We start from the raw sequence: 16,996 nt of genomic DNA, 5'->3' as shown, positions 1-16,996 counted from the left end.
AATCTATGAACAATGGGGTGACAGTGCTACAGTGCTACAGATGAATATGATAGCATAACAAAATGAATATGATAGTCAACAATTTTCAATCTCTGAACTTAATAATTTTTCAATGATGATATAAAACTGTTTATGTTATGGTATTATGTGATATCTTGTTCACTGAGAAGAACCCAAATGAAAAGCAGGTGTGCTTGTTCAGAGTGAAGGTACTTTGGTCCCCACGTAGGTTATGCTTTTGTTCATAAGAAGCACAAGCAGATGAAAGAGAATAATGCTGACACACTCTCAGACACATCAGACATAACATGTGGGCACCATTGTGCCAGCCGGGCTAATAGGCAGGTGAGGATTCATAACCGTTAATTTCTTTTATGAATAGCAGTTGCTGGAAAGTTGTTGCCCATGATCACCCATGCACTAAAATCCCTGCCGGGAGAGAGATGAAGTAGAGAAATGAGAAGAGAGTCTTTGGATTTTCACAAGATTGAGAGCCTCATTGCCTCAAAGGTGTTAGATGAGAGCAACCATTCCCACAAATCATCCAGATAATTTTGTTTTTAGTACTTCAGCCTACATGATGTGATGCATGAAAATGCAAATGCAATGGGACTCTTAACAAAACATTTAGAGCGTATCTATTTTCATTAAAAATTTTATCACGTATCCTGAGGCTTGAGGGATGGCTTAGGAAATTCAGTACTTGCCTTGTAGGGTACCAACCCTGGTTCTATCTCTGGCATCTATCCAGTCCCTGAGTGCCTCCAAGAGTGATCCCTGAGCACAGAGCCAGGAACACACTCTGAGCAGCACTGGGTTAGCCCCATACCCCCCAAATTATGTATCCTCTATCCTATTATTCCTTCCTCCTGTATCTTATTATAACAGTATATTTATACCCAATTCACTAAACATGTTTTGAATTTGTCTTCTATAATAATGAAACTAAATTAGGAAACTACTGTGTAACTTATTGAAAAAACTTAGTCAAGGATTACACTTCCCCCCTCAGAAAGTTTGAGGGAGCTAGTATAATTCAATAAAATTGCCCTATTTTTAAAGCCAGTGATTGTACTCCCAACCACATATTATAATCCTCCTCCTCTCTGTTCAAGAATATGATTTAAATTTCCAAAGTGTAGTTGCATTTTTCATTATTTTGCGAATATAAGGTAAATATTTAAGTTGTAGTCTAATCAAAACCAAATGTCTCGGTGATAGCAAGAGAGATGTATCGAGTCACCTGCACCCTGCAGAAATTGCCCTTGAGTGGGTGGGACAGCACTTGATTGGCATGGAATGCAAATTTAGCGTGCTCTTTCTTCATACCCTATTATGAAGGTTTAGGCGTCCAAAACCTTTTCATGCTTTTTCTTATTTTGCAAACAGTATGGACCTAACATAAAAAACCCACGAAGATGAATCATGCGTTAAAAAAAAAAGATTTCAATTTCGATCATGAAAATAGTACTTAACTCATTTCACAATGTGGAATTATGTAGATGTATAAGACAAAATGTCAGAGTCTGTCTTAGTCATTTCTGCTTTCCTACTGGGGTCTGCTGCTAACTGCCTGAAGCTCGGCCTTCCAACATCTTTTTGCCTGCCTCAACTGACACTAATGTATGTACGGAGCTATTTCCGACCCTGAGCTCATACTGTGGAATTGGTACTCTGTGCACTAGTGTCAGCGTGAAGGTGGTCTCATCCCTGAGTGGTACCTTGAGTGATGTCTGAAGGGTTTGCAGAAGTTTGTGAAGTTGTTTGTTGTCCAGGTTCAGCAGCTGGTTGGAGGCTCACCCTCAGTCTTGGTCTCTCTCTCTTTTCACCCTAGTTTGACAGTACTGGTCCTGTCCTTCACCGCCTTGTCTTGCTGCCTACTTGCCCCGAGTGTTTCCAGGCCTGTCGTGTGTGCTGAGGTCTGTGCCCAGAGCCCTGGGACTGGTGTCTGGTGTCCCCTCACTGAGGCTGCTGCCCCTCAGGCTCCTCTCGATGCCCCTAGTCCAGCAGTGCCCTGTGCTAGGGCACTTGCTTTGTTCTCAGCCACGTGACAACTGTGGCTTTCTGCCCTCTGGCTGGGCACAGGTGAGGGACCAGAGAGGAAGTTACCTGGCCAGAGGCTCCCTACTCTCTCCCACTCCCAGCCATTTCCTTATCTCTGCTGGCTGGCTACATCTTTGATGGGGTGAGAGTTGAAAGGACCAATTCAATGAACTCGATTACCGAGCACCTCTTTCCTTTCCTCCATTTCCGTTACTAACACTGCTGCATCTCATTATAATAACTAAAAGGCTATAGGTATCCTCATCTACTTTCATATTTTTTTTTTTTTTGCTTTTTGGGTCATACCCGGTGATGCACAGGGCTTACTCCTGGCTTTGCACTCAGGAATTATTCCTGGTGGTGCTTGGGGGACCATATGGGATGGATGCTGGGAATCGAACCCAGGTCGGCTGCATGCAAGGCACATGCCCTACCAGCTATGATATGGCTCCAGCCCCTACAGTAATCTTTTGGCTCAAGTCCTTGTCAATGAGTTTCAGGTTGTTTCCCATGTTCCAAAGACAAACAATACTGAAGTAAATATTCATTTCTCAGCCCTCTGCTTTGTGAGAGTAGTTCTGGATGGTCAGTCCTTAAAAGATGAATTACTCAATGTTTCTTCTGATGGCTACAGTGTCAATTGTGCCAGGATTTTTCACTCTTTCCACTTTTTTGTTTTGTTGTGTTTCGTTTTTTGCCGAGACCACACCCCGTGTTGCTCAGGGCTTATTCCTGGCTTTGTGCTCAAGAAATTCCTTCTGGTGGGATATAGAATAACAGAGTAGGAGACAAACACCCAAGAATAGAAGAATAGTAGAAATAAGTACCAGGAGGTTGACTCCATGGCTTGGAAGCTGGCCTCACATTCTGGGGAGAGGGCAACTCAGAGAAGGGATCCCCAAGTATAATGCGGTCAGAGGCCATGCGGGGGAAGGGTGATGCAGGCTGAATGTAGACTAGAGACTGAACACAGTGGCCACTCAACACCTCTATTGCGAACCACAACACCTAATTAGAGAGAGAGAACAAAAGGAAATGCCCTGCCACAGTGGCAGGGTGGGGTGGGGGGAGATGGGATTGGGGAGGGTAGGAGGGATGCTGGGTTTACCGGTGGTGGAGAATGGGCACTGGTGAAAGGATGGGTCCTCAAACTTTGTATGGGGGAAACATGAGCACAAAAATGTTTAAATCTGTAACTGTACCCTCACAGTGATTCACTAATTAAAAATAAATAAATTTAAAAAAACATATTTATAAGTAATCTACAATATACCTATCAGTGTTTAGATTCATTTTCAATGAATTGAAATAAAGAATCTTTGCACATCTTAAAAAAAAAAAAGAAATTCTTCCTGGTGGGGTTCAGGGGACCATAGGGGATGTTGGGGATCGAACCTGGGTCAGGAACATGCAAGGCAAGTGTTCTACCCACTGAACTATCTTTCTAGCCCCTGTACACATTTTTGGAAGGCCTTTATTCTTATTGGCATATAACTCAATTTAATTAGATGACTGTTCAAGTTCTAGCACAGAGGCTGGTTTTTCTGTCCATGTCTTGTTTAGCCGTGATCTAAAATTCACCCTGGAATGTTATTCCCATCTTCCTAGCCCTACTCAGTTTATAACTGTTTTCTTTTTTAAGCTTATTCTTTTCTCTTTTTTTGCTGAATTCTTTTGCAAATCGTGAACTTGGCAGCTCAGTATTTTGAGATATTTATAGATGGGTGAAGACTAATTGCAATGCAAGTTCATGTAGCTAGAGTACTTGATCTGTAAGCAAATTGGCAATAAAGCTTCATGAGCAAGATTAAACATATTCAATAGTCTAATTCTTCATCTAGTTGTTGCCTACCAAATTTTAAACTTTTAAACATTCAACAAAGTCTGTACATAAGATCTACAAAAACTAGCAGTGCGGCTAATTCCCATTACAAAAAGCTTAGTTGCTTCTTATGTAAGGTGGCGTTGGAGCTGCCTGAGGCTGTTCCATCAGACCTGGAGGAACAGAGCTTTTATGCTAAAGGGCCTGTACCCATCCAGTCTCTGCTCCTAGGCTGTTAGAGGCATGGATACCAGAAACATTCAATCACTGTCACTGTCACCCCATTGCTCACCGATTTGCTCGAGTGGGCACCAGTAACGTCTTCATTTTGAGACTGGGCTCTCCGAGAGGGGCAGAGGAATCGAACCCAGGTTGACTGCGTGCAAGGCAAATGCCCTACCACTGTGCTATCTCTCCAGCCCACCAGAAACATAGATACAATTATTATCTTTTTAAATGTTTTTTAATTTTTGGGTCACACCTGGCAATGCACAGGGGTTTCTCCTGACTCTTCACTCAGGAATTACTCCTGGCAGTGCTCAGGGGACCATATGGGATGCTGGGAATCGAATCCCGGTCAGCCACGTGCAAGGCAAATGCCCTACCCACTGTGCTGTGGCTCCAAACCCAGAATTTTTTTTTAAAGCAAAATATTTTGAGCTACACTGCTCTGCATCCATTCAGAATGTAGCACTGTAGTACTGTCATCCATTGCTTATTGATTTGCTTGAGTGGGCACTAGTCACGTCTCCATTGTAAGACTTGTTGTTACTGTTTTTGCCATATCAAATATGCCACGGGTAGTTTGCCAGGCTCTGCCATGCAGGCGGAATACTCTCAGTAGCTTGCTGGGCTCTCCAAGAGGGGCAGGAGTTGAGTAAAAATAAAATAATTAAAAAAAGCTTTCTACACACCCCCCTTTACCCACAGTACACACACACACACACACACACACACACACACACACGCACACACGCACACACACACTCTTTAACCACAGTGTTGTCAGCAGGTGCCCCTATTCACTATCCTTTCCATCCTCTCTTTTTCTACTCATTCCTGCCTGGCTGTCTCCTCCTTTTCTTGTCTTCTACCTCGTCTTCCTTTTCTGTCAACATATTGCTTAGAAAGTTTTAGCAAAATGCCTACTACAGAACTCATGTACCACGCATGGAGATTAGGTGTTAAGGTTCATTTCTGGCTCGTTTTTGCGCCAGCTGTGGGTCTTCTCTACCTGATTTTGGAAATCCTGGGCCAAAATTCAAACTCAGCCTCTTGGAGGGAGGGAGATGCACATTATGACAAAAACAAAACTATAATTCAGTGATGTCACCACTACTTTGCAGGGATAGTGGACAGAACTGTCCTTGATTTAGCATTTTATTAGAGAAGATACATTGAATATTCATGAAGAGATTATTTTCTTTGCCTCTAAGTGTCTGTTTTTAAATCCTCTGTAACAGATCATGTTCTGCTCTTTCACTCCAACTAGTATCTAAACTATTTTTTTAACGTTTTGATGCTCTTTTCAATGCTTCTTTACTTAAAACGAAGAGAATTAGGGCTCAGACATTTCTATGAGTTCACATGTGGGTATGGATGCAGGAGGAACTGTGGGTCTCTGCAGTAATCAGTTTTTTCAATGAAAATGCTACAATAATTCCTCTAGACTCGATATTTGCAGCAGGCAGGAAAGTTTATTAGAAGTAGAGGAACAGAAAATGTCTCCCCTCAGGGAGTGACCTAGCACTGGGACTAAGTCAAAATACAAGCTCCTTGTACACTTTTACAGGAGCCCTAGCAGTGCAGGGGATTTTAAAGATAAATGAGTCATTGTATTTTTAATCAGGCCTGCTGGGCTGGCAAGAAGCCACACGAATTTCTACTTGTCCCTCACAGATGTTCTGCCAATTTGGGCCCTTCTTGTTTTGTTAGAAGACAGAAGAGGTATAGCATCCTGTATTTTCAGTTGGGCTACTAGACCTGTTATTTTCCACAAAACGTTTTCTTATTGAGGGTCATTTTGTTATTAATCCTAATCTCCTGTCCTGTTTCTGTTCGCTACTACCACTTGGCCTCCAACTTTCTCACGATCCACCTCAAGGCGCAGGGTGTAATCCTCTCATTTGTCTCAGATTATGGTCTTGGGAAGCTGCGAGCTCCCTCCGTCTCAGGCAGACCCAAGACACTGCAAGAGAAATGGAAACAGCATCATGGGAGTTAAAATGGGCTCACTCCTGACAGCTGGCAACCGGAAGTGCTTGGATTTCCCTTTTAACTACAATTAAGAAATTCTTTTCTATGAGAAGTTATTGTAGTGTTCAATGGACTTGAGTTTTATTTATTATTTTGCGGGGAGGCTTTTTTTTTTTAGTTAAGGAACTGTGATTTTTTTAAAATAAAATATTTCATGTTATAAGAATTATAGTCTTATAACAATGAGTTTTTGGCACCTTGAGTACTCGATATGCCAAAAACAGTAACAATGACGGTCCTCATTCCCCTGACCCTGAAAGAGCCCTCAATACAGGCTACACTAGCACATAACAGGGACAAATGAAGACGTTACTGGTGCCCGCTCGAGCCAATCGATGAACAATGGGATGAGAGTGATACAGTGAATAATGAGTTTAATACATCACACCTTAATTCAAAATGATATATTCCAGGGAGACAAATAATTTGGCTATTTATTTTTACTTGTATTAAAATAAGATCAATTCCATAAAAATAAGAACTGAGATTTACAAAGTTATTGATAGTTGTGTTTTGTGTTTTAGGCATATATTTCAACACCTATCCCACCACCAGGGGACATGAAGTGGACATGAGGTTTTGGGGTTTAGTTTTTTTTTTGGCTTGTTTGGCTTGGGGCTGGGGGCCCAGACCTGCATGACTGGGCTCAGGGGTCACTCCTGGCAGTGCCCAGGGACCCCATGCAGTGCCAGGGACCAATCCTCGTAGGTCACATAAAGGCAGGTGTTAATCCCTGTACTACCTTTCCAGTCCCCAGGCAAGAGAATCTTTTCTTTCTATTTTTATTACTCATGGATAGACCACATTTGCCCAGCCCACACTGCACATCACATCATGAGTCAAACGAGAAGAGTGAGTCATCATGACAAGAATAAAGCATTAGCCCGGACTCAGCCGCTCAGGCGCCATCACTGGCTTCCCTCTCCTGCCAGCGACCTCCCGGGTTCTGCAGCTACCTTGCTGAAATGTCAGGCTCCTCCCCACTTCCTCCTCCTAGATTTGGTCCTTGTCTTTGACGAAATCATGATGGCAGCTGAATCTATTCTGATCTCTCCTAGTGTTGTCACCGTGTATCCCACAGGCCTCTTCTGTAGAGTCAGGATCCTCTTTGCAATAGGGAAATCTGAGAATGAAACACGCTGTTCCAAAATTGTCCCATGGATCTCTGCTACCAACAGTGTTTCTCAATTAATCTGCATCATGATTTCCTAGCAAGCTTATAAAAATAATGATGCTTGGTTTCAATCCAAAAATTCTGATATGGTAGATAGACTCTTAGCTTTTATTTCTAGGAAACACTCTAGAGTAATGCATCGCAAACAGAGCTTATGAAAACTTAAAGTCCAAGTTAGTAAAAACGGAGCCAAGCTTAATGAATTTTATTTATTTATTTTATTGAATCATTTGCGATACAGAGCTATAAAGTTATTCACAATTGAGTTTTAGTCATACAATTTTCCATCACCCATTCCTTGTCCAGTGTACATTACCCACATCAATGTCCCCAATGTCCCTCCTGCCCCCTCCTTGCCAGCCTGCCTCTACGGCATGCACTTTTCTTCTCTCTCTGTCTCTCTCTCTCTCTTCCCCCCCTTTTGGGTGTTATGATTTGCAATACAGGTGTTGAAAGGTTATCATGTTTGTCCTTTTACCTACTTTCAGCACTCAGTTCTTGTCCAGAGTGATCATTTCCAGCTACCATTGTCACAGTGGTCTCTTCTGTGTCCTAGCTGCCCTCTCTCCAGCACCACTTGTGGAAGCTTCCCACTGTGGACCAGTCCTCCTGGCCCTTGTTTCTACTGTACTTGGGTATTACTCTCATACTATTTCTTTTTCATATCCCACAAATAAATGCCATAATTCTATCTCTCTCCCTCTTTCTCTTACTCATTTCACTCAGCGTGATACTCTCCATGTCCATGCATTTATAAGCAAATTGTGTGACTTAATTTTTCCCAGCAGTTGTGTCGTGTTCCTTTGTGTAGATACACCAGGGTTTCCTTATCCAGTCACCTCTTCTCTGGCACTTTGGTTGTTTCCAGATTCTAGCTATTGTAAATAGTGCTGCAGTGAACATAGTAGTGTAGGTAGCTTTTCTTCAGTGTGTGTTGGGGACTCTGGGGCATATCCCCAGAAGTTGATATTGCTTGGTCGTATTGAAGCTTCATTTTTAGCTTTTTGAGGAATGCCCATATTGCTTTCCAAAAGCCTGGAGAGTCAGCATTCCCGAGCTAACTTTCATATAATCACCATTCAAGTGATTTTAAGACAATATGGACTTTTGCTCTTTTCATACATTATTTTTCCTATATTGTGAATAAATCTTTTCATAATGTATTTTTTCATACATCATTTTTTCACTCTTTTCATACATTATGTTTTCCAAGAGGCCCTTTGACCCCACGCCTGGCTGTCTTCACCAGGGCCCCTTGGAGCAGGGCGGGTTGAGTTTCCCTCCCTGCCCCAAGCAAAGCCCATGGATGCGTGACCTCTTATAGCCTAGTTCTCCCTCTCGGAGAATCCGGTAAGGTACCAAAAGCATCCTGCCCACAAGGCAGAGCCGGGCAAGCTCTCTGTGGCTTATTCGATATGCTCAATAGAGTAACAGTGATGGGTCTCACTCCCCTGACTCTGAAAGAACCTCCAATGCAGCCTCACTAGGAAGAACAAGTAGAGAGAAGCTCCTAAAATGTCAGGGCTAAGATGAATGGAGATGTTACTGACACCCGCTCTAGCAAATCGATAATAAACAGGATGACAATGATACAGTGATACAGTGATTTTTTCCTAATTGCCTAATGGTCAGGTGTTGCTGTGTCTGTGAGACTTCAGTCACTCCGTAGGTACCTGCTGTGTACTAGAAGCAACTGTAGGTTCTGATGATTCTCAGTGAACACAGCAGTTCATCCAGAGATGAGGATGTAATGGAAACGCAAGTCAAACTCAATACGTAGAAAACTCAGACTTGAGATGCTGCATTTGAACCTGTGTATAGGTGATGCTCATGTGTCTGTTCCACAAACCACAGTTTGAGCAATGAGGCTTCCGGAATATTCTCCAGAGGGTTCTGGTACAGGTAGTCAAACCACTGACTTAGACTTGATGATGAAATTTAGAGCAACACTGTCATGACTTCAGCATTTTATTTTCTGGCTGCTTTTCTCAAATTCCCAATTTTACTCTTTAACCATTTCCTTAAACAATGATCGATCATCCCATGAGTATAGCACTTGTTTGTCAAAATGTTTATTTTTCTCTTACCTGATAGTGTCCTCCTATAAAATAGAGGTTCTGCATAAAAAGAAAGTGGAAAAACATTCAAAAACTTAGAGATGAAACAACACACTATTGATTGCATATCAGGGCAGTGAGGAAATCAAAGAAGAAATTTCTTTGATGCTATAAACTACCAGAGCAGATGGGACCCAGCAAAAGCAGGACAGAGACGTTTATAGCAACATAGTTTAAAATAGAAAATAAGAAAGACTCTAATAATCTAATGTTGGGGCTGGAGCGATAGTACAGTGGGTAGGGAGTTTGCCTTGCACGCGGCCAACCTGGGTTCCATTCCCAGCATCCCATATGGTCCCCAGAGCTCTGCCATGAGTAATTCCTGAGTGTAGAACCAGGAGTAACTCCTGTGAAATGCCAAGTGTGACCCAAAAAGAAAAAAAAATCTAATGTCATATTTTGAGGAACTAGAAGCAGGAAAGAAATAATTTTTTAAAATATAGCAGAAATAAAATTTAAATTTTATTTTAAAATTTTATAAAACAAAGAACTGTTTTTTGAAAGTATGGAAAAGATTGACAAACCCAAGAGAGAAAAGAAAGCTCTATTAAGTAGAATGAAAAATGAAAGGGAAAACTTTACAACTAATACCACAGAAATATAAAGCCCATAAGAAACTAGTTTGAACAATTTCATTTCACTAAATTAGAGTGAAATAATTCAAACTTAGAAAATATGAACACATTTTTAAAATTTTACAACCTCCCAAACCTGAATAGACATTGCATAAAACCCCTTAAGAGGCCAATTACATGTAAGTAAATTTAAATATTCATCAAAAGCATTACTCTCAGTAAAACCCACATCCAGATAGTTTTACTATGAGTTCCAAAGGTTTTACAAACCTCTAGAAATGACCTATTAGTTAACCTTCTTAAGATCTCTCAGAAAAAAAAAATAAAAAAGAAATGAGAATTTTTCCAGACAGGCTCTATGTACCAACATTACCACAAAAATCAAATAGATGTATCACAAGAAAGGAAATGGCAGATTAATACCCCTTGGGAGCATAGATCCAAAGATTCTCAGCAAAATCTTAACAAACCAATTCTTGAATACAGTAAAAAGATTATACATCATGGCGTTTATTCCAGGAATGGAAGAATGGTTCAACATATGCAAACCAATTAACATACCAGATCAACAAAACAAAAGATAAAAATCAACTGATTGTATCAGGAGATTCAAAAAAAGGTTTTGACAATAATCAACATTTATGATAAAAATTCAACAAAATGGTGTTAGATGAAATATATCTTGACATAATAAAGGCAGTGCACCACAAACTCATAGCTAACACAATGACAAAAGAATGAAAAGCTTTTCTCTAATTAAGTTATGACAAGATGATATTTTTCACTACTGTCATTCAAAATACTACTAGAAGTTCTAGCTAAGATTTTTTGGGAAGACAAAGAAATAAAAGGTGCCGAAAATTAGAAAAAAAAATATGTTAAATTATCACTATTTACTGATACTATTATAATATAAATTTAAAAAATTACTCCATCAGAAAACCTTTAGAATTGATATAGTAAAATTGCAGGCTTAAAAACTAGTATTATAAAAATCTTGCACATTTTCATATATAATTAACTAGAAGAACAATCCCATTTAAAATTGCATCTTCAGACCGAGCTATAGTGCAGCGTATAGAGTGCTTGCCTTGCATGTAGCTGACCCATGTTCACCTCTGACACCACTTCTGGTCCCTCAAGTCATGCCAGGGATAATCCCTGAGCTCAGAGCCAGGAGGAAGCCCTGAGTGCTGTTGAATATGGCCCAAAAAACAAACAAAAAATTTACATCTGAAGAGTTAAGTAACTAGGAATCAATTTAAGAAAGTAGGTAAAAGACATTGAAATTTAAGAAATAGGGAAATGGGAAAATATTTCATGTTTGTGAATCAGAAAAAAATGATTTTTTTCTTGTTTGTTTGGGGGCCATGCCTGGCAGTGCATAGGGTTAACCCCTGGCTCTGTGCTCAGGGATCCTACCTGGTGATGCTCAGGGGACCAAGAATTATCATTTTAAAAATAACCATGTTATGGAAAACATTATACAGATTTAATATAATCCTTAGAGAAATTCCAGTAGTATTCTGCAAGGACTTAAATGAAGATTGCTAAAATTTTATGGAACCAAAAAACTCCCTGAATAGTCAAAGGAGACCCAAGGGGGCAAAAATTAAGTTGGCAAGCATTGTAGTCTCTTGCCTTATACTATAAAACCATAGTGATCAAAACAGTTGGTGTGTTAATAAAAGCAGACAAGCAGACAGTGACAAGTGGACTACAACTGACATCATTTCATAAATTATACATATATATATATCATTATACATAAGGGCACTTAAGTTATGACAAAGTAGCCAACATAAAGAGGAGAAAGTAAGGGGCCGGAGTGATAGCACAGCGGGTAGGGTGTTTGCCTTGCACGAGGCCGACCCGGGTTCGATCCCCGGCATCCCATATGGTCCCCCAAGCACCGCCAGGAGTAATTCCTGAGTGCAGAGCCAGGAGTAACCCCTGAGCATCGCTGGGTGTGACCCAAAAAGCAAAAAAAAAAAAAAAAAAAGTAAAATATCTTCAACTAATGACACTAGAAAAACTGAATTTCATCATACTAGTGGAAATCAGATCACTATTTCCCCCAGTGAACAATGGCTAACTCCAAATGGGTTAAAGACAGGTGCTAGAATCTATAAACTGCATTGAAGAAAACATAGACAAAACACTCTGTGATACTGGCTTTAGGGATATCTTAGGTGATTTGATTCTATTTGCAAAGAAAATGGGGGAAAATCATCTAGGGGGGATTCGTATCAAACTGAAAAGCTTCTTGCAAAATAATGCTCAGGAAAATTAAAATGTCGCATAAATTAAAATAACAAAGACATCATCATACCTCAGAGAAAATGACATATCAAAAGAGCCAGAAGCAATAAGTGCAAGCGAAGATATGAAAAAGAGGAGCCCTCATTTATGGTGGGTGAGAATATAAACTGTTCAATCTCTTTGGAAAACAGGATGGAGACTTCTCAAAATGTTAAAAAAAAAATCTGCTATATAATATACCAATTCCACATAAGGTGTGTATCCAGAGAACATGAAAACACTATTTTAAAAAGATAAATGTACAACTCTGTTCACTGCAAGATTATTTACAATGTCCAAGATATGTTAACAACCTCAGTGCCCAGCTGTTGCTGAGCAGATTAAAAAAAAAAAAGATGTGCTATGTATTCAGAATGGACCACTCAACTGTAGGAAAAGAGAAAATCCTGCTCTTCGCTTCAACATCAGTGTGACTTTGGAGGGCCATGTTGAATGGAGTAAGTCAGAAGGAGAAAGACAAAAACTGGATGATCTCACGCATGTGTGGGATATAGAGAAGCAAACAAAGAAATAGAGTATGTCTAATGAACACAAGTATTTAGACTCTGACCAGGGTTGTGATTTCCACAGCAGGACTGCAGGGTTGGGAGTGACTGGGCTGAAATGGTCCACGGGTCTGTGAGCGAAGTAGATAGGCACTTTGGTGGTTGGCATCATGCATTCATACTGTGCCTTAAGGCACGTCAACATTTGCAAAATTGCAGACCCAATAAAAAGAGTTATAAGTTAGAGATTCTGTCTTTTCCTCTTGGCATTCAGCACTTTTTACATGGCATCTGACTCATAAAATAAATGCATGTTCAGGGGGCTGGAGCAATTGCACAGCGGGTAGGGTGTTTGCCTTGCACACGCCGATCCGGGTTCAATCCCCGGCATCCCATATGGTCCCCCGAGCACCACCAGGAGTAATTCCTGAGTGCAAAGCCAGGAGTAACCCCTGAGCATCGCTGGGTGTGACCCACAAAGCAAAAAAAAAAAAAATTAAATAAATAAATAAAATAAATGCATGTTCAGTGATGCAGTGAATAAACAAAACCTCCCCGTGATGAAGTGAAGAGGGAATTATTCCCTTCTTCTGTATTTAATGTCCTGTTTCTTTTATCTAACTCTTCTATGTGAGCTCACTGCAGCTGGACTTACCCTGACATTCATCCCTTAGGGAGTAATTTTTTCTAAACCACTTTGATACTAAGCTTCCCCACCTGAAAATAATGCTTACACTTAGACTCACAGCATAAGTTCCAAGCTAGGGCTTTAGCAACATGCTGTTAAGAACAGTTTTATTTTAATGGAAATTGTAAATTCTGTAGAACCAGACTAATTTCTTATTTTCTTATTAAAAATGTTCTTCGAGAATAATAGCAATTACCACACTTTTAGTAAAATGGTGATGGTGATGCTTTAATCTCATTTGAGAACCTTCCAGTTTTATTTATTTTACTCATTTATGGAGTGCGTGCTCTGGGTTTTTGTTTGTTTCTTGACTATGTAAATGGGAAAGTGAAACTATTCCAATATTTTTACTTTTCAGAATATTTTTCTCAGCACCTGGGAGAATATGAAAATGTGCTAGCAGCACTTGAAGACCTGAATCTTTCCATCCTGAAGGCAATGGGAAAAACAAAAAAAGTAAGAAAGTAATTCTTCTCTTGAAAACTCTTTCTGAATTTTTTTTCCTAAAAATCATATCTCTTCCTTGTGGTTTCCTGAATATCTCTATTTTTGGCATTGAGATTTACTGTTCTTGACGCTGAGTAAGCTGTTATATTCATTCATAATGCAAGAATAAAATAATTTCTACTTGAGGCCAGAAAGATTGCACAGTGGGTAGGGCATTTGCCTTGCACTCAACATGGGTTCAATCCCAGCATCCCCCAAGTACTGCCAGGAGTGATTCTTGAGCATCACCAGGTGTGACCCAAGGGGTGGGAGGGGGCGGGGGGAATTCTGCCTACCAGATGCTTTGCTCCTTGCTGAGATGCAAAGAACTAGTCAAGCTGCTCTTATTTTGGTGGAAAGATAAGTTTATGAATAAGCAATTGCAATAAAGCACAGCATTAAGATGCAAGCCAGAACATCTTACTCTCATTCCTATCATGGAAGATAAGACCTGAGCCACAGGAGATACCAGAAATGCTTACAGCTGGCCCAAGGAGACCCTGAAATAAGGAACAGCAGAAGTGAAACTCCTGTGTCCATAGAGCAAGAGCATTCAAGGAAGGAAAGCTAGTCTGTGAGGCTGACCGCTGGGAACTGAGCTGGTTGAGGGTGGGGAGCACGTGCCTTTTACGAAGTTGTTGACAAACCTAAGGAATTAGGCCAGTATTTTTAATGCAAAGAAATCAGTCACTATTTAAAGCAGGAATCTGAAGAATCATGCAGTAAAGCATCAGGAAAAATTTGGGATTAGGGTGAAAACGTGGAAAAATAGAATCAGAAAAATGAGGATTGCAAACTAGTCCTACAGATGTCAGAAGACAGAGTGAAAGGTATGTGGGTTACATGTATCTTTGAAGTCATATTCATATTAATAGAAATTGGAAAGGGATTGAATTCAAGCATGGGGGAATGAATGGCCCAGGACTAATCCATTTTTCAGTCATGTACCTTCATTATTTATATCTCATCGTAAATTCCATGCTTCTGGAAGGTCTTCTCTGATCACCTCATCAATTTAGATGTTCTCCTCGTGTTAAACATATTTTATTTTTATTTTCTCTTTGATAAATGAAGACTATCTCTCTGATCATTAGTAATTATCAGAATAAGTAGCTGTATTTTGTTGATTTGTAGTCTGTATGGAGGGAGAAAGGGCAATACCATTTTTTATTATCTTTTTTAAATATTTGGACGAAACACTGTGAGATACAGTTACAGACTTACACACTTTCATGATTACATTTCAGTCACACAATGGTCGAGTACCCATCCCTCCACCAATGCCCATTCTTCACCACCAACAGATTACCTGGTTCTTAGCATCAGATCTCACAAACAAAATGTATTCAATAAAAATTTGATAACTGAAGACTGAAGAGATAGTGCAGACGTTAAGCCATTTGCCTTCCATGTGGCCAATCCAGTTGCACCCCAGCACCCCAGATGGTCCCCCAGGCACATTTCTGAACACTGCTAAGTGTGACCCAAATGCACACATACACATACACACACAGAATTAACTGGCTAGATATATTGAACAAGTGCATATTTTTACAGCTTCAAAAGTAAATGCTTTTGCTCCTAAAAGAAAAAATTATTCAAAATCCGTTTAAACAACTTACCATTTTTTAATGAAGGCAAAAAAGTAAGTAATCTTTCTTATTTTCTCACGAATAACACTAATAATGTCTTTATCTTGTATTTGTACAAGGCTTTCCCAGTAAACTTCGGGGTGTGTGTGTGTGTGTGTGTGTGTGTGTGTTTTCGGGGTGTGTGTGTTGGGGGTGATTACATCTAGTAGTGCTCAGGAATGATTTTAGGATCTATGCTCAGAAGTGACCCCACTGGCAGTGCTCAGACCATATGCAGGGCTGAAATTAAACCAGAACTCATTAAAGTGGTCTCATGCACAGCAAGTGCCTTACGTTGTAGAATAACATTGTTTCATCCTTTCTCCTCCATCCTTTCTTCTATGCCACAGGGAACTTAGGTTTATTGGGTCACACCCACCACAGTGCTCTCGAGGTACTCCCATTCCTCTGTGTTTATCTTTAATTTCTCTGTGCTCTGCTTCCCCTGTTAATCAACTATATCCCAAATCAGACCCTGTGACTTGTAAGGTCAGATCCTTCTAAGGACTCTGGATTTTGTATTTGTAAGTGAAATATTGCTTTTCTCTTTCCCTTATGTCCTTTGCATAGTTTGCTCTAGAGCAATGTCCTTTTGTATAGACACAGGAATACAGTTAATGCTATGCCTTTGGGACTATAAACACCTGCACACTAGGAGGCAAGTCTTTTGGGTGACTAACTGTAGAAAAAGAGAGAGTTAAATGACAAACCTGTTGGTTATGATGACATTCCAAAGTCAAACAGTGGTTCTGCTTCTTCAAAACTTTCAAATGACCAATGAGTTTTGTCCATTCCTAAAATAAGTGAAGTAAAATTACCTGCCAACAAAAGAACTGAAGTTCTGGCAGAAAGAAGAGGTGGAGGAGGGGGAAATAAGGATGACAAACTTCATACTGAGTCACCACCGGGCGTTTAAGTTAAGCAATTGAAACCCATCTTAAGCATTCTCTGACAAAAGAGAGATGTTCTGCCCGTTAAGACAGGCTGCAAATAGCTCTCATTTCATTTTTTATTAAAGCCTAGAACAGTCAGTCCTTCGTATCGAGACAGGACTTTTTATCCAAGTAAAAATACTTATTCTCAAAAATGAATGTTGTATTTCTCACTCATAGTTTTGGAGAAGGAGATGTCAGTCAACAATGGTTTGAAAAGAAGGTCAAAACTGCAATAATGGTTTGAAAAAAAAATGTCAAAACTGTATGCACTAGTACTTTGCATACTAGTATGCAAAATATTTATATAATTTTATTTTGACCTTCTTTTCCTTTAAAAATGATGAATTTATTCTTGATTAAGAAATATGATGGTATAGATCAAACGTTTTCTGGGGTAGGGGACGCACCCAGTGGTGTTCAGGGCTTACTCCTGGCTCTGCACTCAGGGGTCACTCCTGGCAG

At 40.1% G+C, this 16,996-nt stretch overlaps 1 protein-coding gene across 1 annotated transcript in view; it reads left to right on the top strand.

Annotated features, from left to right (window-relative positions):
- NECAB1 (N-terminal EF-hand calcium binding protein 1) overlaps positions 1 to 16,996 on the top strand; it is a 194,094-nt gene that overhangs the window by 92,854 nt on the left and 84,244 nt on the right. Inside the window, exon 5 of the mRNA XM_004602353.2 lies at positions 13,841 to 13,938. Within this exon, the coding sequence (XP_004602410.2) occupies positions 13,841 to 13,938 (98 nt within the window). The remainder of the gene's footprint in view (positions 1 to 13,840; positions 13,939 to 16,996) is intronic.

The sequence above is a fragment of the Sorex araneus genome, chromosome 2, assembly GCF_027595985.1.
Source record: "Sorex araneus isolate mSorAra2 chromosome 2, mSorAra2.pri, whole genome shotgun sequence".
Lineage (NCBI taxonomy): Eukaryota > Metazoa > Chordata > Mammalia > Eulipotyphla > Soricidae > Sorex > Sorex araneus.
Note: the sequence above shows the minus strand (reverse complement) of the source record. Positions and strands in the feature narration are given on the sequence as shown.